The 26,485-nt window shown below is 32.1% G+C and overlaps 1 protein-coding gene across 1 annotated transcript; it reads right to left on the bottom strand.

The window, feature by feature from the left end:
* Positions 1–67: 67 nt before the first annotated feature.
* LOC145313584 (uncharacterized) lies at positions 68–24,570 on the bottom strand. Its single transcript, XM_080153046.1, has 9 exons — positions 24,497–24,570; positions 19,734–20,288; positions 19,348–19,443; positions 14,186–14,251; positions 6,686–6,735; positions 5,662–6,201; positions 2,473–5,091; positions 1,986–2,175; positions 68–449 (listed from the first exon to the last, which is right to left on the bottom strand). The coding sequence occupies exons 1-9, from the start codon at positions 24,568–24,570 to the stop codon at positions 164–166; spliced, it is 4,476 nt and encodes a 1,491-aa protein (XP_080009172.1). The 3' UTR covers positions 68–163.
* Between the last annotated feature and the right edge of the window lie 1,915 nt (positions 24,571–26,485).

Raw genomic sequence — 26,485 nt, 5'->3', positions numbered from 1 at the left:
ATTGAGAGTAAAAGTTCAAGATCAAAGGTTTACACATATATGGCTTAACCCCCTTCAATTATAAATATTTTTTCCAGTCAAATTCTATATTTGTATCTATATTTTAACTAATATTTTTATTTAATCTTAGACTTGACATCACGTGACACTAAATCCTAAAGTCTCACAACAAATAATAAAATGCCTTTCCTTGAGTATTTTCATGTGACATTTTTACACTAATTGGATCACTTCTATACATGCCTATAGAAGCAAAAATCCTTGAAAATAAGAGAGCTATACGGTCCCGTAGAGGCACACGCACAACAGTATTAAAATCTTCATTATTTTCATCCATCTCATTATCGTCATCACTGAGGCACTCAAGGTTGTCTGTTGGTGATTTTCCCCGCCGTTTTGTACCATTAGAGTTAAGTCCGCCTCCAATTTCGGCAGCCTCGCCTCGCAATCTAAACAAGTGATTTTTTAAATTTAATATCATTAACCCCATCAATACAAAAAAATATGTCAGTCTGTTTGCTCATAAAGATCTCAGAACAGCTGAGATATTGTGATTATCTTTAAAAGAATACTTTATAATTGTTTTCATAATAATAGGAGAATTATAACTAATCCTCAATGAAAATTATATTAATAATATATAATTATATTTTTGAATAGACATTATATGTATGTTTATACTTATCTAAGAATCTAAAATGCTAGTTATTTTTATTCAATCCAATGTAAAATTTGTATTATATTTTCATGAATAAAGACAAAATTTCTAGATTAAAATACATAAGAAGGCCAGAAAAGGTTTTATATAAAATCAAGTTAACAGTGGGCCATTATTTCCACTACTGTCTCTTCTAATTTTTCCTTTACTTTTTCATATTCTAACATTATATGTCTAAAAAAATTGTCATTAAAGAGATATGAATTGAAATCGCGAAATTTGTGCCCAGTAAATTGCTTATATGCAATATTTTAATTAGTAAGTTGTGCATATGAATGTGCCTGCCAATTGGCTGATCGTTCTACAATGTTTAGGGAAGTATTGGTCTTGGGCAGCTTGTAGGCAATTTATTGGAGGCATTCGTCAACTCCTCTCTCCCCCCCCCCCCCCCCCCCAACAAGACATATTGCCCAAAAACATATATTGTCTCGCCAAAAATATTCTTTATATTAACAACAACAAAATAAATGTGGAGGGAGGGGAAACCTTCAACCCCTATTGGGGGAAACCTGGTATGAAATATGGTGTGAAATCACGTCTACCAGATTGTAATACAATTAGATAATTCTGCAAATATCACATCAGCAAAGACTATATACCATTATACCTACCCACAAGCATCAAAATTGCAAATATAATTCCAGATTATTTTTTTTTCGAATACAAGGATTAAAAAAGAATTAAAGTGGTAAACTTACTGCAATTCAGGCCTTAAAAGTAAAAAAAAAGATGTTCTAGCGGACGTAATAAAACATGTAAAAATGTATGCAAATTGTAAATTGTATTATGTTCTAGTATGCTTCACATTCAATATTAATATTTAGAAAAATACAAGTTTTCTCTTCTTTCTTTTTTTCTTAGAAACTTGTTATGTTTATAGACATATTTTATCCAAATAAAAACTTTAATATCCAGAATTTTGTTCTAATTTGTTATCTAGAAATATCATAAAGCGAAGTAATCCAATTTATTGGATAATATATAATCCAGCCCACCACCCCAGGAATTCTTTTTTGTACATTTCTGCCTTGGTATTACTATACCCAACTAGTTGCTTCTTCCCTTGCCTATAGGGGAGGTAGTAAGATATCCCAGCCATTTATATAGCTTCCCAGATAAGTACAACCAATTTAGACCAGCATTTTCAGCTTCAGAACAAATAAACCTTATATTAAACTTTATATTATAGAATGTAATAATGACATGCATATTACAGACCCTAATGATAAAAAGCCTCGCTTGTAACAAGAACAAAAAAAATCCATACCTAGCACTTCTTCTTAAAGGCTCTTTAGCTTGAGATGGGACAAACCAACTCTTTAACCACATGAAAACTGATGTAAACACAGTTATTATCTTCCATTGATCTGTTCTTGAATGATATTCAGATTTATTGACTTGATATTCTTCATCTTCTGTGAGATAGTCGCTGCTTGTGTTTACATTTTCTGTCATACCTTAAACATATCATCATATTACAAAAATCTCAATGTCTGTCTAATTGTCTCAATGTCAATCATTCTGATGTACGTCTTTCTGTCTGTATTTTGGTCTGTCTCTCTATGTATTCATGGTTGCCTGTTTGTCTCTCAAGAAATCTGTCTGCATAACTGTTTGTCTGATCATAAATCTGCATTAATTTTTGTTTTTCTTTTTAAAAAAATGCCTTAAACTTACTGGTGGGCTGGGTAGGTTTTATTCAAATTATTTAGATCTCTATTGAGTTTTGAAAGGGAATGATTTAAAAAAAATACCTAAAAGCTTGGCTTCTTTTGGAACAACATACTCCTTATCAGCAATAATCTGAGCAAGCAAAGTATCATCTTCTGAATCAGGAATATTATCATCTTCTATCACGTAGTTAGGATCAACTTTTTGCCGAAGAATGCGTCTTTGTCTGCGAGCATTCATCAGCTCTTCTAAGACGTCGGGAGGAAGGCCTTGCAGACGACGGCTGCGTCTTAATTCTAATTCATCTCCTGTCATCGTTGTATTGCTAAAAATCCAGGTGTAAAAGCTTGATAGAAATCCAGTTATTTTAGCAGTTGCATTGATAGGTTGATTATCAAAAGGTTTAGCACCTAGAAGATAACTTTGCTTTGGAACAATATGTTCATATTCATTGATTATTTGTTCAAGAAGTTCATTATCGTCCTGATCAGGCATATTATCAGTAAGTATGTCACCTCCTTCCCTGTGAAATTTCTGCCGTTCAATTCTACGTTGGCGTCTTGCAGTCTGCAGTTTTTCAAGAATTTCTGTTGGAAGATTTTCTAAATCATAATTGGTAGATTTTTTGGATTTCCCATTCATTCTAGACCACAAAGATTGAACTAGTGTCAATGGAAGAAAAATAAATGAAGTTAAATGAGACAAACTTGTTGACAAAAATGATTCTTTGACAATTTCTGATTCGGTAACATTATGCTTAATCAAAAGCTGATCAATAATTTCATTTTCTTCATTTTGTGAAAGTTCATTGTCTAAATCATAAATAAAGTCGCCATTTGACTTGTTCTGTAATCTTGCAGACCTTCTCTGTCTCTTTGTAGCTTGAAGTTCTTCATAAATATGTGGTGGTAATCCTTGTAGCCTCCGACTTTTTCGCGTATCAGTTCTTGAGGTAGACATTCTCTTCAACATGGATGATATTGAGACAATAGGGAATAACACAACGGACTTTATCAAGGTGCCAAAGGTAGCTTTTTCCAATTCTTCTTGTTCCTTTCTGGTTAGAATTTCATCAATAAGTTGTTCGTCTTCTATATCCGGAATTGAATTATCAAGAATAGAATCATCCATAGCTTCGCCACTAAATTGTCTTTCAAGCCGTCTCCGACGTCTGGCAATTTTCAATTCATCGATTATTTCAGCTGGAAGTCCTTGCAATCTCCTACTACGTCTTAGTTCTGCATATTTACAGGATTTTGTCTTTTTTATAATATAATGATATAGCCAATTTATGAAAGGGAAGGGTAGTAGAACAATTGACATAATCTTTGACATTAGAGTTTTAGAAGAGTTTATTTCCTCATTTTCTTTCCTTGTCAAAATTTCTTCAATTAATATGTCATCATCCTGATCAGGAACAGTATCATCTTCAATAGTAGCATTCATTCCACTGCTTATTTGTCTTTCAATTCTTCTTTGTCTCCTGGCCTGCTTTAATTCCTCAATAATCTCAGCTGGAAGTCCTTGCAGTCTTCTACTACGCCTTAGCTCTCCATACTTGGATGATTTCGTCCTTGTTGTAAGACATTTCCAAAATTTGTTTAGTGCTGTAAAAGGAAATGTTAAAATTGAAATGATAAGATGTCCAAAATGTCCATGATCCTCAATTTCGAAATCTTGTGATTGTAGTAATTGTTCAATTATTTTTTCATCATGTTCATCCAAAGTATCATTATTATCAATAATATTGTCATCAATATCTGAGTCTTCACTTTGGTTTTGCTGCATCCTTCGCATTTTCCGCGCCTTTTTGAGCTCAGCAATTATTTCTGGGGGAAGGCCTCTTAACCGTCTGCTTCGCCTAATTCCTGTACTTTTTGATGACTTAAAGAATGATCTTACAAAGCTCCAAGATGAACTAATAACAGTTACAGGTAGAAGAACAACTGAGGCAATAAGCGATCCTATATGTCCATGATCCTCGATTTCACAATCCTCTTCAGCCTCCTTCTGTTGCAGGATCTGTTCAAGTAATTCCTCATCGTCTTGATCTGGTATGTTATCATCCTGGATGTCATCATTGGCTGTTCCACCTGAGCTGATTTGCCGTTCAATTCTGCGCATGCGCCTGGCCTTCCGCAACTCTTCTACAATTTCTGGTGGTAAACCTGCTAGTCGTCGGCTTCGTCTTAGGTTGCTGTACTTTCCAGTTTTCTTCTTCTTTTTAGATCTTAGTAGACTTTTCAATCCTTTGAAAATATTTAAGGATTCAAAAATTGTTGTTTTCTTTGATGAATCTTCTTTGTCATTTTCAATTTTGTCAGTTGATGTTGCTTTAACTGAAGATATACTCGAAAATAATGTGAACAGAAATAGAAAACTTTGCCATATTGAAGCACTGCTATCAGTCACATTTTTTATAGTATCTACACCATCATTTTGAGTGTCATCAATGGTATCATAAGAAGCTTCTTGGTGATCCTGTCTCCAATTAACTTTATCATTAAATACTGAAGGTGTGTGAGTATATACTGCTGCTATGTCAGGTGACTGTTCCATGCTTGAAGTAATAGCTTCTGAGGTAAATGTAAAAGTTTCTTCTTGTGACAAGATTGGTGAGGTACTTGTGGTGCTAGTAGCTTGTCTTGACTGGGTTCTGGAGGTAAAGGTAGCAAATGCTGATTTAGTTCGGATCCAAGTTTCTAAAACAAAAAAAATCATTATCTTTTGTATTATTGATTAATGTAACAAATTTTATTACAATATCATTTGTAAATAGTGATAATTAAATAGGTTGTTAAAGCATTCAAATTATTCGCCTTTAGAACAAATACAGAATTAGTAAATTCTTAACCAATTATAAAAGTTGTTAACTACTTGTGACAGGATATTTCCACAATTTTATGAAACTTCAATAAAACATTCATTTCAATTTAAATGGCATTAAATTTAATCTTTAAAGTATTTCAAATTTATTTGTAGAGTTATCCATTTTAAATATATTTAATAATTCAAAATGTTAAAGCATTCTTTAATTTGTGAGACCAATAATGTTCGATAATAATTTAGTTGAAAAAAAAACTGCTTGGTGCAATAAATAAAAAAAAATTGAGAGCTAATAATTGTTTGCAGATAATGTGGGTAAACTGCATGCAATATAATATGGCAGAAGCTCATTTAATGTTTGTTATTATGTGTAATTTACTCTTCCGACTGACTTTAGAATAATGTTATCATCGAATAGCTGCTTTTTAATTTGAAAAATTTCTTACCTATTAATGTTGTACTGACTGATGAATATGAATACTGAACAGCTGATCCAACAGATTTTGCCGCCACGACAGGCAGAGAGCACAACCACAGCAGCAAAAACAAGATGGCGGACACAAGTTTGTTTGAACTTCCAGGTACAGATAAAATTGCTGCTCTTAGTGAGGTTCCGATGGCTATAAACAGGTGTTGAACAGCTAGGTAACTCCTTAAAAGCAGCTGATAAATATACAAGTAACTGGTTATTGACAGCTGTTTAACAGCATGGTAACCGGTTTTAACTCCATATGTGGTAGCAAATAAAATGCTGGTGATAAAATACTTGATAATTTGGAAAAAGCTGCTAACTCCCGTCAATCCATAACTTGTTATTCTGGTAAAACTGGAAGGTCTGTGGACAGGTTGTTTCATGGCCCAAGTGCTCCAGGAGGGTGGCCGGTCAGGAGCTGCGGATAATACTCTATACTCCTCCAGGTTCAAGGATTCGTCATCTGAAAATTCTGATAGCAAAGTCTTCTTTGATAACTTCTCTTGAAAAGCCTAATAAAATTGTCTTATTTTTACATACTAAATTTCACTATGTATAGAACTTTTTCTAATAACAAGCGTATTCGCCCCCAAGCATATAGGGGCTCTGTATTCAAAGGGGTAGGAATCAAAGAATAGATGAAATAGCTTTACAAACTACCCCGGGACATAGATGAAGTTTCTCTGAAATGGAGAACTCAATCGGTTCACTAGTATTCTAACCCATTTTTATATAATAGAATATCTAATAACCAATAATCAAGAGTAATGATAGGGTCGAAAACTTTTTGCTATTAGGGAAGCTTTCCATTTTTCCTGTGGTGGTTGGAAGCTCAACTCTCTCCCAAAGAAAATATATAATTCCAAAAATATAATAGAATTAAAATTTCTCTTAGAAATTAAAAGATTTTTTAAATACTTTCAATTTTAGATTGAATACTTAGTTCGATGTAAAAAAGCGATGCGAAGAATTTAAATTGTGCAATTAGACAATTTCCTGAGTTTGGGTGTCTGTTCTTATACTATCACTTTCTTTTAAGGTCTGCCCTCTGAAATAAAAATAATTACATTACATTTAAATATTACTAGCGGCTACGCACCCTAGAGGCCTCTAGGGGCAATTGAGGGAGGAGGGAGGGGAAGTCGAAAATGGTTTTATGCTCATCTCCATCAAAAAATATCCCTCAACGAGTCAACAACCAAAAAGATTGTACAATCCTCATCTCTTGAGACTGAATATATGAAGAATGAAATTTCTGGGAGTTACCCCCACACCCTCTTGACGCGGAACCCTTGGAGTTTAGAGGAGAAGTCATTATATGTATTGTATAATTATATACAATATATATTTTGTAAATATACGCAGTAGTGTTATTTTTCTCACATTCTCTTTGAAAAAAAAAGATGTAAATCAATGTAAAACAATTGAATTAAGTTTTGAGACAAAAAATATTTGTTGTACGTACATGTTTTCTATTTTCTCATTATTTCTTTTACTTTATGTAAAACAGTTGCAGTTTCTAACAGTGTATTGCATTAATAAAACCAGGGTAAATAAGAACAAAAAGGACAATTCAAATAAAAAAATAATTCATACAAAGAAATAATAAATGGTGGACAATAAAGTTAAGGAAGGTTTCATTTTTTTTCAAATATAATAGATGTAATGTAAAAAACTATTTTTTTAGGCTTCAAAGTTCAATATCATTGTATGAATCTACACACACAAAAATATTCTTTTTTAATGTTTTAAGTATCCCAGCTATTCCACTAACCAAAAATAGGTTTGTTTCAGCTGCGCTACTTATGAAAATATTTGTCCTTGTTTCATTGAAAACAGATTTGACTTGTTGCCGCTGCGATTCCTATGGCCAAAAATGTCTTTTATACTTTTAGTTTGACATAGAAACATATATTGGAGAAATAACACTTTACTATATTTCTGAACTTGACATATGACAAAAACGAAAGAAAAAGAGATAACTTTTCCTTTTTAGTTTGGTCAAGAATACAACGGATTTGGCATTTTTTAAATTATGAATGAAAACAAGAATAATTACGTCCAAATAAATTGAAAACTGTAGGGGGTTTATAATTTAGTTTTAAAAAATAATGACCAGTGAAGTGGTGTCTGTGCTCGCTAAGCAATTTTGAGGAAAGCACCTTGCATTGTAATGATTATGCCAAAGACGTAAGGCTTTAAGGAAGAAATTGCCTCTAGAAGCTTAATAGTCACAATACGTAGACTAAGCCCCACCTCCTAAGCAAAAGGCGATAAATTTAAATTAAGTAGTAGCCGTGGAATTGAAGAAGCGGATGCGTTCCATACTAATGTTAATTAAATACAGGGAGGAAGGGAGGGGATAATGGGCAATTAATTCAATTTAAGAGTTTTGCTGAAAGGCCATGAAAACCATATTTATCCAGAAAATTTGATGAAAATCGTAAATGTTAATGTTTATCCACCAAAATTCAAGATAATACGAAGGATTCTTAGATTGTTTTTTACACAAATATCACAGTAGTGTTTCTAGTCACGAAATGACATTTTTTTGAGAAAAAAATATTTGTTAGAATATAAATATAAATAAATTTTTTTGTCAGCTAAAAATTTTTTTTTTATTTTTGTCTGCTAGATTTATAACAAATTCTGCGGCAATTGTGCGCAAGTACCCAAAGTCCCTAAATTTAGCCTAAATCCTTCATGAATACTTTAAGCTGGTACCCAAGGTTTTAGACCCTAAAATATTGAATATTCGATCCATTGTCCCCTCCCTTCCACCCTGAATTAAATAGTTTTTAGAGGTGAAGTTTCTTTGATGCATTTCCTCTACAGTTTTTCAGGATATCTTATTTCCATTTGTTTCTTGCAACAAAACAACTTTTTACACAAAAGAACCCAAGTGTTATGTGTTTTCAGATTTGTTTTCACCGTTGTCCTGGATAGAAAACAGGTTTTTTTGACATACGTCTCACAAGACTTATGTAGTCATGACCAGGAGACAATGACGGTTCAGTACATGACTTTCGTTAAATCACAGCTGATCATTTTTGTGGCTTTTTTTGAAAATTACTTTAATACCCGAATTTTCATAGTTTTTCCCTCAAAAATCACAATTTTCTCACATTTGCAGCTTAGTTAACTTAAATTTACACAAGAAAAGTATAATAAATACAGCTGAACTAAAAAACTGTGTTATCATTAATAACAAAATCTTTAAGAATCTTGAATAATCTAAGATTTGTAGTCTAGAAATGAAATAAGAGTTATTTGAAGTAAATATTTGAATTGATGTCTAAACAACTCTTGTAATTAACTTTAAAAAAAATATTTCATGTCCCTGTTGCATGCCTCATGACATATTATATTTTTAAAACAAGTTTCCTTGAAATATTAACAAGTTATCCTGCTTATTATTGGTTCCTGGCTGATTTGATGTCTCAACATCAAAACAATATCTGCTTGGAGTATAACATATATATCCACAACCACAGTTGCCATGTTTAAAGTCATATATTACCATATATACCAGGCTACAATCGAATATACAACAAGTCCTTGGTTCAAAAGAGCTTAGTAGAAGGTTAATATTTTTAATAAGTGGGATTATCACTTGTAAGTGTTTGACATGAACTTTGAATCCGTGTAAAGACCAGTCTATAGCTGATCTTGATTGAGTCTCTGCCTTTTGTACACACTGCTTGTCTTTACTACTGATTAAATGTCATAGTGAGAACCATGGAAGGTTTTACATAGGTGAACCTACAGAATGATTATAGATACATATTGGATTCTAAGCTGGATGAATAATTTGCAAGATAGTGTATTCAAGATAGTGTAAGAGCAGCTAACTGACTTGGCTCATAGCTTGAAGAAAATAATAGTAGCTTATTACTAGAGTGAATGTGAATGCTGGTTACATGATCATAACTGATTTCCAATGGCGACTTTAAAATCCAATTTGAAAATAAACACAGGCAAGTTCTTTGTCCTAAGCAGATCAATACTACCCTTCCTAAAAGCTACCAGTAGTAAAGGGACCTAGGAAGGTATTGAACAAGAAGACCAAAATGAAGGATTAGCAAAGCAAAAATAAAGGGCAATTTGTCTATCAAGTGGTGTTAAATTTGGAATCATAGACCCACCTGACTTTCAATCAGTAGAGTAGGCGGAAACCATGGTGAATTTCTGAGTAATAGAGAATGAGAGGATATGAGCTCTTAGCTGAAGTAACTAAGGCAAGGGAGTCTTAAAGACCATGTAGCTAGATGCATGGCAGTCTTGGCTATCATTCATGGAAAGATCTCTCATGACAGTAGTTGGTTCATAGGAAACCAAAGGAAGTAAAAAGTAAGAATACTTGAAAGTTTATTCTGAATCTTGAGGTTATCCCTTTATATGGCATAAGTCAAGCCACAAGTTCAATAGCACACAAGTGCCATAAAGAAAGAGTCAAAAGTGTGTGAAATTGTTGATTAACAAACAAGGTCAGAATTCTAAACTGACTTCCATCAAGATTTATAGGCTGGGTGAAACATGTCAGCCGGCTAGAATAGAGGTCTGGCTATACCAGGGTGGAGAGAGGTACCCTGTTTAGTGGAAAGTATTATGAGGCATACTTATTAAAGTTGAAGGACAGGGACGATAACTTTAACGTCTTTAAACAAGAAGTTTAACATGTGGATTGACAGGAGATAATGTTTTAGTGAAAAAATTTGAGGGCAATAACTTTATGTTGTGGAGTCAAAGGCAAAGTCAGATAGATTGAATCATGTTAAAGCCAGGTGAAAGCCTATGGAGGCTAGAAGCAGTTCTGACGTGCAAATTTATTGTTGAACATTAATTCAAAATAATTAACTCTTACTCAATTTCTAGACTTCAAATCTTATTCCATTGATTCTGAAAGATCTTGTTATAGGTGATAGCACAATCTTCAGTACAGCTGTTACTTATTATACTTTTCTTGCGTAAATTTAGGCTAATTAAGCAGCAAATGTGAGAAAATTGAGATTTTTTTTGGAAAAACTATGAAGTTTTGGATAAAAAAGTAATTTTCAAAAAAATCCACAAAAATGATCAGCTGTGATTTAACGAAAGTCATGTACTAAACCTTCATTGTCTCCCGGTCATGACTACATAGGTCTTGTGAGACGTATGTCAAAAAAAACCTGTTTTCTATCCAGGACACCAGTGTTTTCAAACAATGCACATAGGGGCAACAAGGGGCAACAATTCACCACCCCCAAATCAAGTTTTAAACATTCTATGAGTATTAGCATACCCAATGTACATCAGATTTCAAAGGAATCGTAAAAATACGCTTTTTAAGTAAGCATTCTAATGCATGGAAGTCAAGAAATGCAAAAATTTTCTTACAGAAAAAGGCATACTTTTTGTGTTTCACCAACAATTTTAAAAGTATTATAAAATCTCTTAGAATTAACGTAATTAGACAAAATAACTTCTGATGAGTCATGCATTACATATATTTTGACAGTATAAAAGAAAAAAACACAAATTGAAGAAATTAGTCCTAAATAATTATAGTTGAAGTCAAGATTTTAGTTTTTTTTTGTTTGTTTTATAATCAACATTTAAAAAGACAGTAAGAGGAAACATGTTTTCGCCGGGTGTCGCCGGCTAAAAAAACGATATTTGATTACCCAAAGACATATTTTAATCGCCAGTACTGGTTTCTTTTACCCCCCCGCGCCCCCGTAGGGGTTTTTAGCGCATTTTCTGAGGCTGGGTGCACGAAAACTTTGTTAGGAAAATCTTTTAAATGCGCTTTTAAAGTCAAAATGAAAGATGTAATACACATAGATAAAAGACGCAAAAACATAGTTATAAGAAATATTTATTTGATTAGACTTTGAATTAAAGTTGATAATGAATATTTTCAAGTTCTATTGCACTAAATGATGGAGACGGGAGGAAGGGGGGGGAAGGCTAAACCTAAATCTAAACCTTTTTATGTTTGATGTTTTAATGTAACTGAATAATCGTTTCTATAGATTAGTACAAATATCAGGGATCTAAAGGGATAAGACAAAGGCCAATAAATTGTTGTACATCCCCAATGATAATACACAAAATTACCCCTTGTGTAGATTAAAGTTAGTAGTTAAAACGTTTGAACACACAACTGTAAAACTTTGGGGACTAGTGTTATAAACAGCCCAATGTCCCCTACCTCACTGCGGAAACGTAAAGTTAATATGCAAATAACGTGAGGTTCCTATAATCATTCTAAATTGGAATTAGCAAGTAGTCTATCTGTCTGTCTATTGGTAATGCTTTGATTTTAAATTATGTAGTTACATGGTATTCATGTTTAACATCAGCAGTTTTATTTAGAAAGGGGACTGTTAATTACACTAGTCCCCAAACTTCAAAGTTTTATAATAACGTTTTTATATTCGTTAGCATAAGAACTTCAGGAAATTTAATTGATTTTTTATTGGTTGGTTCATTAAGATGAGTGTCAAAACTTTTCAACCACTAATTCTCATCTACAGACAAAGAATTTTGTAATATAATTAATTAAATATGTATTTATTAAATATGTATCAATATTGGGGATGTACATATTAATCGGTTATTGTTTTGTTCCTTAGATCCCTAGGTGTTAATATATAATACAAAGTAGCTTGATGTCTGTTTGTCTGTCCGCCCATCCCTGAAGATCTCGCTAACCACTATATCGATTGAATTCAACTCTTCAGGGAATATATCTACTGGTCCTGTGGTTGTTTAAAGCTCTTTTTCAAAAATAAAAACCCCCAAATTTTTTTTCATATTTCTATAATTAGGGTCGGTCCGTCCGTACGTCTGGTACAGTTAGCTCTTTTACTTAACTTAAACAGGCTAGAATTGTCCTATCGATCTCAAACTTTTCATGCTGATTTCTACAACAGTTAGGTACGACTTAGAAAGCACAGCAACTCTATAATCGTTACCAGAAAGTCCGTACATCCATTTATAACAAGCTGATTTTTACTTTTTTGTCAACAAATAATGGTTTTGAATGTTAAAAATATCCTATTCATCTGATTTTTTGAATACTGATTCCTATTTCAATAAGGTGTAATGTTATAAGCGAAGCATCTCTATAATTTAGTCCTAAAAACGTCAGTATGTCCTCAAACAGTAACATGTATTTAATCAGTTTTAATTACAATTTTGTATAGACATGCATTAATATTCAGTTCTGACACTTCACAAGTGTTAATGTTCGTTTGTCCTTCCATTTCAGAGCTTCGCTTCTTTCATGGATGTTGTCATCCTTGTTTAATTACCTCTTGGGGCAAATCCCCTAGAGGCTAGGGGCGAAGCCGCTAGTATACATATAAACAGTAAACAAGAATCATAATATCATTATAAATATAGATATTAGTTAATAAAAATTTATGTTAATCATGCCCACATTTATAATGGATTTATTAAACATAAAAATAAAGTGAAACTTGTAGCTTGCTAAAATAAGGATCCCCATCCACCCCCATTTACACCATCCCCTCTCCTCCTACTGAAATGAATTCCATGACCCAAAATTTGACACTTTAAACACTAAAATCGGACTACAATTGACATAGTTACACTTTAAAGGGCCCAAAAAGCTAGTGATAGGGTAGCTGCGCTACTAAAAAATTCTCATATTGCTCTGATAACCAAAACCTCTAATTAGACATTTTAAACACGAAATTCAAGATAGTTGATGGATATATAGATGGATAGATATTTAGATGAATAGATAGATGATTAGATATATGGATAGATAGATGGATAAGTAAATGGATAATCAGATGGATAGATGGATGGATAGATAGAGGGATAGATTGATGGATGGATAAATTGATAGTTAATGGATAAAGAGATGAATAGTTGATGAATAGATAGATGGATCGATATATAGATGGATAGACAGATGGATAGATAGATGGATAGATAGATGGATAGATAGATGGATAGATAGATGGATAGATAGATGGATAGATAGATGGATAGATAGATGGATAGATAGATGGATAGATAGATGGATTGATAGATGGATAGATAGATGGATAGATAGATGGATAGATATATGGATAGATAGATGTATAGATTGATGGATAGATAGAAAGGGTAAGGGGGGGCTATTTTCGGGAGGGGTTAATCTGGTAATTTTCTATCTACCTTCATAAAATGACCTTTATCTCCATGTTCCTTTCAAATGACAGAAAAAAACATAAAAGCAAATTTGTTTGTTGTTAAATTACCTACAAAAAAGTATAAAATGAAATTTTTGTGAGATGAATTTTAAGGGTACTAAATAATTAAATCCCCTTTTTGGTTGATTTGCCCCAATGTGCAATGGGATATCATTGGTTTCTGTACGCCAGTCTGTCATTCAGTCAGACTGTATATCTATTCCCCAATTTTAGGACATAATAATAACATTGTAGAAGTGTAATTCATTTTTTCAAATGTACAAAAAGAAGGGTAGCAGATTGATTTACCTGTAATACAACGGCCACCTGGCCATGTGGGGCATAGGATCATCCCGTCCTGGAGTTACCGTGTCCCTGAAAAAAAGTAAGTTTAAATTTCTTAAATTCGAGCCCTCAATCATAAATCATACTATTGAAACGAAAAACATAATGCTATAATAGTTATTTCTTTCATCGTATTATAAACCGCTTTCCGCGGATATAGAATGTACAATTATAAGATTAAAACCAGTTTTTTTAGCCTTCGGCACCTCGGGGCTAAAAAAACTGGTTTTAATCTTATGATTGTACATTTTTATATTCGTAGAAAGCGGTTTATAATACGATGCTAGACATAGTTTTTTCGTATGGATGAGAACCGGTTCCTATCCACCGGATTCGAATGAATACGAGAAAATTTCTTAGGCCAGCCTAGGAGTTATGGTTTCATATTTACGCAAGGCTAATGAAATCCTAACCCCTAGGCTAGCCTAGTAGTTATGGTTTCATATTTACGCAAGGCTAATGAAATCCTAATCCCTAGGCTAGCCTAGTAGTTATTGTTTCATATTTACGCAAGGCTAATGAAACCATAACTCCTAGGCTAGCCTTAATTGTGAGTTTACCCATCTCAAACTCACTTTACCCAATTCAAATTTTAAAAAATACATTAGATTACCTACCCTTTTAAATCTTTGAAATCCCCCATTTTAACCCCCATAAAATAAAAAGCATGGACGTCCCTGTGTATAACATGAGATTATAAGATACCCTTTGTCCGTTAATAAAGTCAACATTTTGACCAATTCACTTTGATAAATTTACAATTGACTCAACTCTTTAATTTTATTAGATTTCTAACCAATTATTCTTTAAATTTTTTAACTTTCGCTGTCAAAAGAATGTTTAAATCAGATTTTATATTGTCATTTTTGTGAGAAAAAAATTGTATCTTAAAAACTTGGGAATAGTCCCTTTAAGTCCCTTTCCTGGCAACGCCCCTTAGGGGGCGATTCGTCGTACTTTTAAAATGGCTTTTGATAGGTTATTTTAGGTTAGGTTATATTGGGTTAGGTGATTGCCCCACCGGGTTAGGCAATTGGCCCCGCAGGGTTAGAGCCCCCTGCAGTGCGTGGCTAAAAATAGGAGAAAAGCTACTGAGAAAAAACGAAGAATCGCCCCTTAAAGAGCGTTGCCATGAAAGGGACTATACCCGAAAACTTTTGTATATTTTCCTATAGTCTAAGTAAACTTGTCAATAATATTAACAAACTTTAACAAATAACAAGAAAAAAATAAATTCAGTTTAAATCAGAAAAGTTTTAAAAAATTTCTGATTTTACTATGAAATAGTTATAAATTATAAACTTGGAAAATAAAATTTTAACTTTTGTGGAAAATTTGTTTTGTCTGAAATGACTTCTCGTAACCACGAAGTAGTTATTATATCGACAAAATTAACTCTTATTAATAATCATGTTATAGCCACGGCCGATTTTATGTTATGTCAAATTGTCGACATTTCGTTAGTAAATGAAATAATGTATTCGTTGACTTTATAATCAACAATTAGCATATCTGATACAAATTATAATTACAGATTTAGTTCCACGTACTAAACGTCCAATAACTTCTGTTAATTTAGCAAAGTGGCTAATCTCTTAGAAAGTTGATTGTAATTCTGTAAAAACTTATTCCTAAGAAGTTTGTATAAATTTCCTGGAAAAATGGTTCATCTTTATGTTTAATAGAGGTAAGGAGATCACAAAATAGGTCGAGAATGGTATCATAAACTTTCGTCAACAAATATTTAGCAATACTAAGTAGAGGTTTTTATATCTTATAGGAGCATTAGAATTTCTGCAATTTACAAAACATTGCATAAGGAAAATAAAAAAAAATTCAATTATTTTTTTTAGTAAGAATTATTTGTTTACAATTCAGTTAAAGATTATTTTTATTTTTTTGTTTTACAATATATAATGTAAAGACAATTTATTCTTCTTATTCTATACTTTTTGTGTACATTTTTACAAAAAAAAATATTTGTAATAATAAAAATCCATCAAAAAAACACAATTAATTCTAATACCCTAAAGTACAATTGTTTATTAATAACAGTTTTGTAATTAATTTACCCACCTAACGCATAATATCTAACCGCTATCTAGAAAGTGTAGACCTATTCTAATGAAACCTAAATCATATTTTCTAACTCACTTGTTGATGTTATCATCCTTGTTCTATTTAATATTCTAAAAACAAACCTATAACTATCTAGAATTCTCAATCATATCCGTAGAAATTATTTCTACATTTTTCTCACGTTTAGTTATTTATAGAAATGTCCAAATTCCTTGAAAATTAAATAAAATCACACTTAATATATTCACTTGAACTTGTATTATAGTTCCTAAAAAGTCCACATTTTAAAGACTTTTTCGTCACTTTGTTTTTAAGATTTACTTGTGTGTATCACTAATATGAAGGAAGTATTAAAGTGAATGAAGTATGAGTGTGTGTTTATGAGTGTGTGTCTGTTTGTCTGTGTGTATGCAAAGTAAAAACTAAAGATTATCAAGTCAAGTAGAGTAGTTGTAATTTAATCACACCCTCTCTTCATTAAATTAAGATTCATCAAGCGGTTGAATAAGTCTTGATACGTTTAATCTCACTTAGTAAGTTAGTTGTCTGTCTGTCTGATTAATGCGATGATTCTTTGATGTCTATGGATTGAAATATACATTTTTAAAAGAGTATTTTGAACTTAAGCTACAATATTATGTTATCATGAAATGTGTATTACTACTTTAGTGTCTTTTTTAACATAAATTAACAAACTTTGAAAATGTACGCTTTTGGTTATAATATCTAGATTGAAATAAGGGGTAGTGTGAAAATCCTATGTCAATATTCACTACTTTTTCTAAAAATATCTTGATAAATCCCAGGAGCAGTGTGAAAAGTAGTATGTAGTTGTTGTATTAGCCAATCCTATGTCAATATTAACTTTGTAGAACCTATAAGAATATGCTTTTTTTTGGCAATAAAAATAAGTTTAAAAAACAAATAAACTACACAAAAAATTGGTTGTACTTGCGTTCATTAACATCTCTAATCTGCCAATTTACAATTTCTTGGAAGCTCATTATTGATCCTAGCCGGTTTCAAACTATTTTTAGGGAGTTAACGCGACAGGAAAATCATATGCAATTTAATTTAACCGCTTGCCCCTACCCCTTCCAAAAATAACCGTAAGTCTAAAAAACTTCTTTTTTTTCACTCGTCTAACATTGCATAATGAAGCTTTTACATTTTACCCACTAAATGGGCAGTTAATCTGATACCAAGAAGAAAAATAGTTCAATTAAATCAAAACTTAATATGAAAAAGTATCAGAATACAATTAATTAGAGCATTTAATTGAGAAAGCTATTTTCTTCCTAATCTATAAAATGCGCTAATTCCTACAAGACCCATGAAAAACGCTCGTAGGTGGGGGTTAAAAAGGGTAAGGAGGTGTATAAGTGTGCATTTTTGTAGGTGTATTTGATAAGAAGGGGGTGAATAAGGGGCGTAGGAGAAATTTAAGGGGTGAAAACTAGAAGTATCAAATGTCGCTTCAGGGCGTCTTCTTTCCTTATTTTATTAGTAGCGAACCTACTCTTCCTTTGTTTGTTTGTTTTGCGTCATGTCGGTATGTATTTTATGATTACAAGTGGATGTGTCTCTAACCTCTAGTCCAGGGGCTTCGCCCAAAAAGATGTTAGGGTTTCCCTCTATATATTGATTTTAGTTTTGTAATTCAATGAGTAAGGGGGGGGGGATTTTTCTCGGAGGTCAGTTTTTTACCGCCCAACAGCCTAAAACCAACCCGAGACTAATCAAATGGATAAATATATGTACACACATCCTGTTACTTTAGCATATAGGATGTAAGGCATACGATTTTGGTTAAATTAAAAACCGAACTACCTATAACTTTGGTTTGCTTCATGTCTTTTATTTTGAGATAAGCGCCTTTTATTCGTCCGACCGCCATTCAAAGAAAAATTATTGTACATATATATAATATTATAGCTGTATTTTATAATAGCTTGTTATTGCTATTCTATTTATGGTTATAATTGCCCTTGTTTATTGTATAATTATATGACATGTTATAGTGCAGCAGTAACTAATACTTACTATGCTGGGGGTAACATTCACAGAAGCATTACAAATTTACAACAAATTAGGGAATAATTAATTTCAAACATTACTTTTCAAATTTCATGTGTGACATGTGTGTTAAAAAGACACTCCATCATTTGGACGGCTAATATTTTTAGTAAAGATTCAGACACAATACAATCTGTCCCGATTTTGTATTACTTTTGAGGAACATGATTGCAGTTACGTCATATTTTTCTCTCCGGAAAAAGGGAAGGGGGGAAGAAAATCTCTTCAAAAGAGATGGGAAAAACTCCCTTTTCTCCCATCTCTTTTTTCTTCACTCCTTCCCTTTTTTTTCTTTCCCCCTTCCCTTTTTCGGGAAAGAAAAATATGACGTAACTGCAATCATGTTCCTCAAAAGTAATACAAAATCGGGACAGATTGTATTGTGTCAAAGATTCAGATGATCAATTATAATTTTGCTATGGCAGAAATTATAATTCATTGCTTTGCATCATCTACCTACTCTTATGCCATGTCCGTCTGTTTGTCTTTCTTGATGTTTTAGTAAATTGTTTCATATTTATGAGCTTCTTTAATTATTTTTGATGTTTCAATCTCTCTTTTATAGAATTTATGGCTTTATTTATTTTTCACTATGATAGCTTTTGATACCAACGTTTATTGAATTTAACTGTGCGTCATTATAACACAGAATTATACATCCACTGAGTAAATATTTATCAGAAAAATATATATATGTGATACATTTTTAACACCATTATGTTGAATTTGTAGCTCAAATAAAATTATATTTAACTTTTTTTAGGAATATACGTAATCGAATTACCTATTTAATTCTTAAGATGATAATTGTCAAGCAAAAACATTGAATTAAAAATTGATTAATAACCTTATAAGTAAAAAATTTAGCAAAGGTACATCCCGTGTATTGAATTTTCTATGTTTCTCTCATTTAAATGAGAGTTTGGAATGAGTATATTATAGAGTAGCTACGCATATAAAAAAATATTTACCTATAGGTTAAAGATTTAGCATAAGTATACCCCGTGCGGGGGCTTCTCTCCCACGTCTCTCCTTTCCAAAATAAGAGCTTCGGTGAACCTTTTAAACTAAAAAAGTAAAATTAGTTTCATACTTAAGTTGTTAAATATATCTGTTTAATATGGATCATGAAAAAAGGGAATGCCGTGACCTATACTCAGATATATTGTTATAACCATTGACAGTTGAACATTAAAACACAAACGTCGTGCAATTAAAATTGTCATAGTCCTATTTTTATATTAATGTTTAGATAATTTTTTTACATGAAAAATATTTCTCATTTAATTTCTAATTTAGTACCGATTTAAACAATTTTAAGCAAATTTAAGAAAACATATTTATAAAGTTAACCTACCTAGAAACATCCAAAAGCGCTTCGTTCCTCGGGGGTGTAGAAAATTTATTTCGTTTTTCCGTATTTTGACTAGATTTGGTTGTAACGACCCGACTATATTCCTCAAATGTTTCAACTGTCCGTTTTTTCACATAGTTATCCGTTGTGTCTATGGATTTTGTATATTGTCTTGACTTTTCTTGTGTGTTACTACTATTTGTAGCAATGCCGTTATTTCTAACGGAATCTACCGCCAAAAATACGGGTGTAGGTAAATTGGCAGATTTTCTACTAATTCTTTTGGCGGGTTTTTGTGATGGCTGCAGCAATGGCGTTGAGGCTGTCAATTTGATATCGCCGTCGGATTCCGACGACGTGTTCATCGCGGCAAATTCGCGGGTTAAATTGCGCGGCGACAGTGGGCTGTCAGGGCTCGCGGCAGATGACAAGTGTTTTTGTCGGCGCCGGCGTTTTGCACCGCCGGTTGTCCGCATCGGCGAGGGACTTATGCGGGAGTTGAAGATAAGTCCGCGGCCATCTGTGTGTCCTTGTGATCTCAAGAACGGTGTAATTGACCTGAAAAAGAACATATTCTTAGATAAAATACATATACAAAAGCCAGAAACCCCTCCCCCCCCCCCACACAAAAAAATAATCGTTCATTGTTCTATCCCTGCATACTAAAACTAACCATCTGAACGATGTATCTTAAAAGCTTTACACATAAAAAGAACAAATAAAAATTTGAATGTTTTCTATTTCAAGACGGTATATGGTATCTGAATAAAAACTGTTGTGCCTCTTACTTTAATAATTACTTTGTTATAGAAACAAAGTATTTTATTGTCCTCACTAAGTGTAATGTTATTTTGACAGAAATCAAAACAGTCTGAATTCAAAAGAAAGGGGAGAAAAAATAAACTCAACCAAAGACTAGAATTTATCAATAAGAAAGCCTAAACCATCCGGGAATTATGTAATGACTGACTGAAATGTTGGAGGCAATTAGTTTTTTGTTCCGATGCTAAATCACTATTCCTATATTTGCTCATGATTAAAACTATTCTATTCATATTCCCAAAACAGTTGGGAGGTAGATAAGATTTTATTTTATTAGAGAGATATATTAAGATAACCAATTCCATTGATATTTATAATTGGTTTCAATATCAATATAAGTTTTATATTGTGGAGGTAAAATTCTTTTCCTTCTCATGTACAAGACTGTGTTTAAGAAAAATAGCATAAAGCTTCCCCGAGAAACAGACTAAATAATTCTTCATATTAAAGTGGCTTCGTTCCTAACATCTAGGGGCCCCTGAAACCCCTCTGAAATTAAAAATTGTTTATGATAAAAATGTATTAAGTGTCCCACCCTCCTATAAAATTGGTGTATTCCCTGAAAAGCAGAACCATATCAGTCCAGCAATTAGCGAGATCTTTTTGACACACATAAATAGTTACCGATAATCATACTATCAGAATGAAAATTTTGTCAACCTCCTAGCTGTTATAAAGACCAAGTTTGAAGTGGTAAAAAATCAATATTTGCTAACAGACAGTAAACATTGCTGTGAATACCATTTTATCTAATCATTCTAAACAAACGTTTAAACAAAGACAATTATATCTAAAAGTGGCAAAGAAAATATTACAAAGTTTTTATCTGAAGATTTTTCTTTCTTTTTTCTCTGTTTCTGTCTATTTCACCCTTTTTTTTAAACTTAAAATTTTTCTTTCTCTCTAGCCCTTAATGAATGCGATCTTCAGCTTTTAATTGCAATTAGCCTCGCTAAAATTGGACGGCTTCTTAATTAAGTTATAAGAATAAACAAACACAATCATGTACAAAAGTGCCAGAGTATAAAGTATTTAAATAGATATCATTTAACAAGGATAAAAACATCCATAAAAGCGAAGCTCTGAAACGGTCGGACAAACGAACATTAACACTTTTACTTTGTTGTCCTAAGAATCAGTATTCTCAAAACCAGACCAATCAGATAATATTATCACATAAAAATTTGATGTTAAAAAAGTTTAAAAGCAACATGTTTAAAATGGACGTACGAACTTTCTGGTAACGATTATAGAGTTGCTTCGCTTTCTAACTCGTACCTAACTCATATAGGAATCATCATGCAAAGTTTGAAATCGATAGGACAATTTTAACATGCCTAAATTAACGAAAATAGCCAATCCATCCAAATGATTTAAAACGTGCCTTTTCCCTCATGGTAAACAATTTTTCTGTCATAATAAAGCAATAAATCATTATTTTTAAATATCCATAAAACATACAATTAATTTTTTATATAAATCCAAGAAATCAACGGCTGAATGCTATGTTTTGAATGATGTCATACCTGTATATTATGTCTGAAGTAAATAATTCACAATCCCATAATTCACAAGTTACCCAATCATTACAACCCCACCAAAGACTTCCAAAGGAAGAGTGCCTTGGCCCTCTGTAATATTTTTATGAGTAAAAAATTCTTAATTCGTTTCAAATAGTTTGCCATTGTAGTCGACATGAACTAGCAAAAAAATTTATGTCAACATTTCAATTTCAAATTGTATATAATTGGAAGGGGGCCTTAGTATTCCATTGTTGAAATAATGGATTCTAACTTAAATTATATTGCATGAAACAAACCTTCAATTTTTGGCAGATTTTCACAAAAACACATGACAGTCTTAAATAGGCTTAAACAAAAATTCTTATATTTTTTTAAATTTAGGTCTTTGTTAGATTATTACATTAACAATTGTTCATTATACTCTCTAAGGCCTCTTAGTAGGTTTACAGCTGTTTTGAGGGGATGGGAGATTAAACCCTATCCAAATGAATGATAAAAAGGTCAAATATTCATGACAAATTAATTCACTGAGTGAAAAGTTTTTAATACTTCTTAGTTATTTATTGAAATATATTTCGTTGGACATTGCACCCTCTTCAGTCTAAATGACATAAATCATAAAATTTAATTTACATATTAAAAGTTTGATTCTAACAAACATATTGTTTAGCTTTTTAAGAATGTCTGTCCTAAATTCTGAACAATTTAATCGTAAAATCCTCTAAAATAAAAGTATTTTAATGAACTTAAATGACAGGCAAATATTCTAAATAGCTGCGAAACTAAATTAAAAATTTTTAGTTGAACACTACTAGTACAACAGAGTTTTTTTGGTAGACAGAGTGACTCCAGTAAGACCATGGATACAAGGAATAAGAAAATTAACGATAAATTGATGTACATTCCCAATGATGATAGATAAAATTAGGTCTCGTTTATCATTATCCCTAATTGGTGGAAAACTTTGAGGAGCGCTAGTTAAAACCAACCAATCACGATTAAATAAAAGTATCCAAAATTTACATTCCTATGTCCCCTCTGTCCCAGAGTAAAACAAAACAGTCACGTTATTTCTGTTGAATATTTTGCAAATCTTTTCTATAATAAGGGTCCGTACGTCCGTCTAATAGTAAACTAAGGCATGTTAGACTTTCAAACTAGGAATGATGATTCCTGTAACAGATAGGTACGATTTAAAAAAGGTAGCAACTATAAATTTTAAACATGCTGCTTTTTACTTTTTTGTATGATAAAATTATCCTATTCATCTTAATTTTGGAACACTTATTTCTCTAGGACAACTATTATAATAAGAGAAGGCTCTTTATAATCAAGACTTAAAAATGTGCGTATGTTCTTAAGCAGTATACAGTATTCAAGAAATTTTGTCCTAAATCTACGTATTATTTTGATTGGAATTATAAATTTATATTCTACTTCATAAGTTCTGAATTTATTTTATTGAGAAAACATGTTTTAACTTTTATTTCTCAGCATTATAAGTGCAACAAAATTTTGAAAATATTAAAACTTGAAGTTCATTCTTTTAAAATCAATTTTAGATGTTTTCATTCATAATAAACATTTTTTTAGAATTTTTGATGTGTGGGCAAAATTTCTGTTAAATTTGAACAATGCACTGAAATTTAAAGTGCATTTGATTTGTAAAAATCAGACCTCACCAACCGCATTAATTTTAGCAACACGCATTAGAGGCTGTAATCCATTTCGGCAAAGTTTGGAAAAAGGCAGCCTAAGAGGGAGGGGTGAAATATCCTATCACAAAAATTTTCTCAAAGATATATTAAATGTTCTCCCTTACCATATAACTAATTATCTCTAAAATTTTATATAAAAATAACCTATTCTATCTATTTAGTTTACAGCTGCCGAGCCCTGCTATAAATACTCAATTCCAAATGATTTCTCGATACATCTAGTGCAATTTTTATATATATTGTTACATAAATGTTAAATAAAAATGAAATTTGATAAAAAAAAAGTACTTTTCCTTTTTGTTGGAAAATTGAAATAGAATTTTCACAAAAATCATTAACTTAAAATGAAATAATAGATAAGGGCAAATTTTATATAAAAAAAAAACAAGAATGACAACATCCATAAGTAGCGGAGCTCAAAAATTTTGAATGAATATCGAGAAATTTTACTATTTAGCAGTGTCATACAATAATCATTAAACCTGATAATATAGGGAAATCACGAAGCCTTTAAAATCATGCAACCTTTGAATCACGAAAACTTAAAATCTAGGAATCGATCTAGCACCGTAATTAATAGACAAAGAAACTTGATGGAAATTTGTAGAATATAAGCATATTCAATCCCTGCATTTCGGACTAAAAGACAGACAAAGTGAATTATAGAGTAGCTTCGCTACTAAAAAAATATTACAACCAGTACCTTTCTCTAGGTCGTAGAATTTCATGGTCTGAATATTCATGTTTCGATGGGCTATATTCTTCATCTTCATCCATTCTAAAATTAATAAGTCTAATATTAGTCTATACACATTAAACACTATATCATTCTAAAATTAATAAGTCTATTATTAGTCTATTCATATTAAACATTACATCATTCTAAAATTAATAAGTCTATTATTAGTCTATACACATTAAACACTATATCATTCTAAAATTATTAAGTCTATTTTTAGTCTATACACATTAAACGCTATACCATTCTATAATTAATAAGTCTATTATTAGTCTATACACATTAAACACTATACCATTCTAAAATTAATAAGTCTATCGTTAGTCTATAATACATAGTCTATACACATTAAACACTATATCATTCTAAAATTAATAAGTCTATTATTAGTCTATTCATATTAAACATTACATCATTCTAAAATTATTAAGTCTATTATTAGTCTATACACATTAAACACTATACCATTCTAAAATTAATAAGTCTATCGTTAGTCTATAATACATATCAAAAATCATTATTATTTTAAACACAATAAGTCAATTTTTAAAGTCTGATAGAAAGTAGAATGATGTCTGACCCTCCTTCTGTCAATCTAGAATTTGAGAACTCGGTAACCACTAAACCGATTAGGCTTTACTTTTCATTTCATGTTTCATCAAAAAAATGTACACATTTTTTCACTTTTTTGGTTATTTAAAAAGAACACCATTTCTTCCTCCATCCTAAAACCCAAACAAAGCAGGATATCATAAAGATTAAAAGGGTACTTGCTTACATGTGGTAGACTGGAGCACCGAAACCCCCCCCCCCCCCGCTTAGTTTTGACAAAAATCAAAAATAAGGGGGGGGGGTAGTTTTTTAATGTCTGGAAAACGGCAAGGAGGAAAAAAGCTCAGCAAGGCAAAGACTTAACCCCCCCCCCTTAATTTTGAAGAAAATCAAAAATAAGGGGGGGGGTAGTTTTTTCACTGTACAACACGCCAGAAAGTTGAGTGAGGTTAATCAAGAAAATCCAGTATACCAGAGGGGAAACCTTATTACAGGGACATTCATGTTTTGGGGCATAATTTCCTTATTTATTGACTGATTTTAGTAATTGATGTATCCCTGAACAGAAAATGAAAATAAGGAGGAGGGGGGCCAGTAAAAGGTTTTGATTTTGCGCAAAATTAAAACCTTTTACTGGCCCCCCTCCTCCTTATTTTCATTTTCTGTTCAGGGATACATCAATTACTAAAATCAGTCAATAAATAAGGAAATTATGCCCCAAAACATGAATATCCTTGTAATAAGGTTTCCCCTCTGGTATACTGGATTTACTTGATTTACCTCACTCAACTTTCTGGCGTGTTGTACAGTGAAAAAACTACCCCCCCCCCTTATTTTTGATTTTCTTCAAAATTAAGGGGGGGGGTTAAAAACTACCCCCCCCCCTTATTTTTGATTTTTGTCAAAACTAAGCGGGGGGTTAAAAAACTACCCCCCCCCCTTATTTTTGATTTTTGTCAAAACTAAGCGGGGGGGGGGGTTTCGGTGCTCCGGTCTTCACATGTAAGCAAGCACCATTAAAAGTTTTCCCATCCCAGGAATAACTCCACCCATTTTTTTAACAGATTTCAAAATCCAAATCTCCACCCATGCAATTGAACAACCAAGGACAAAAACAAATCCACAACCTTTTTCCAACCCCCCCCCCCCCCCACTCCTCCCAGTTTTTTTCTGTCTCCGCCTTCAACCAAACTCACCTATCTAAAACTCCGCCTATTTCCTAACCATCCAAAAAATTCCTTCAATAAAAACTATGCCCCCCCCCCCCTAAACTCAAACAAGGCCAAGATTTATTCCCTACTCCTCCTTTTTTACATAAAAAACTAATGTTTTACTCTTTTTTTTCAAACTTTTTCAGTTGTCATCTGTATTTTATGGTGATACCTAAGATTCAAAATAATT

Source organism: Acartia tonsa, chromosome 3 (genome assembly GCF_053477335.1).
Source record: "Acartia tonsa isolate MP-2025a chromosome 3, ASM5347733v1, whole genome shotgun sequence".
Lineage (NCBI taxonomy): Eukaryota > Metazoa > Arthropoda > Copepoda > Calanoida > Acartiidae > Acartia > Acartia tonsa.
The sequence above is the reverse complement of the archived record's forward strand: the minus strand, read 5'-3'. Positions and strand labels throughout refer to the sequence as shown.

Excerpts from the sequence above, each read along its gene's own strand:
- LOC145313584 (XM_080153046.1), bottom strand. The coding sequence starts at position 24,570 with ATGGATGAAGATGAAGAATATAGCCCATCGAAACATGAATATTCAGAC. Across the intron at positions 14,252-19,347 it reads GCTAAATCTTTAACCTATAG|GGACACGGTAACTCCAGGAC; the intron begins GTAAATATTTTT and ends ACTTTTTTTCAG. Across the intron at positions 5,092-5,661 it reads AGTCAGTACAACATTAATAG|AAACTTGGATCCGAACTAAA; the intron begins GTAAGAAATTTT and ends TTTTTGTTTTAG.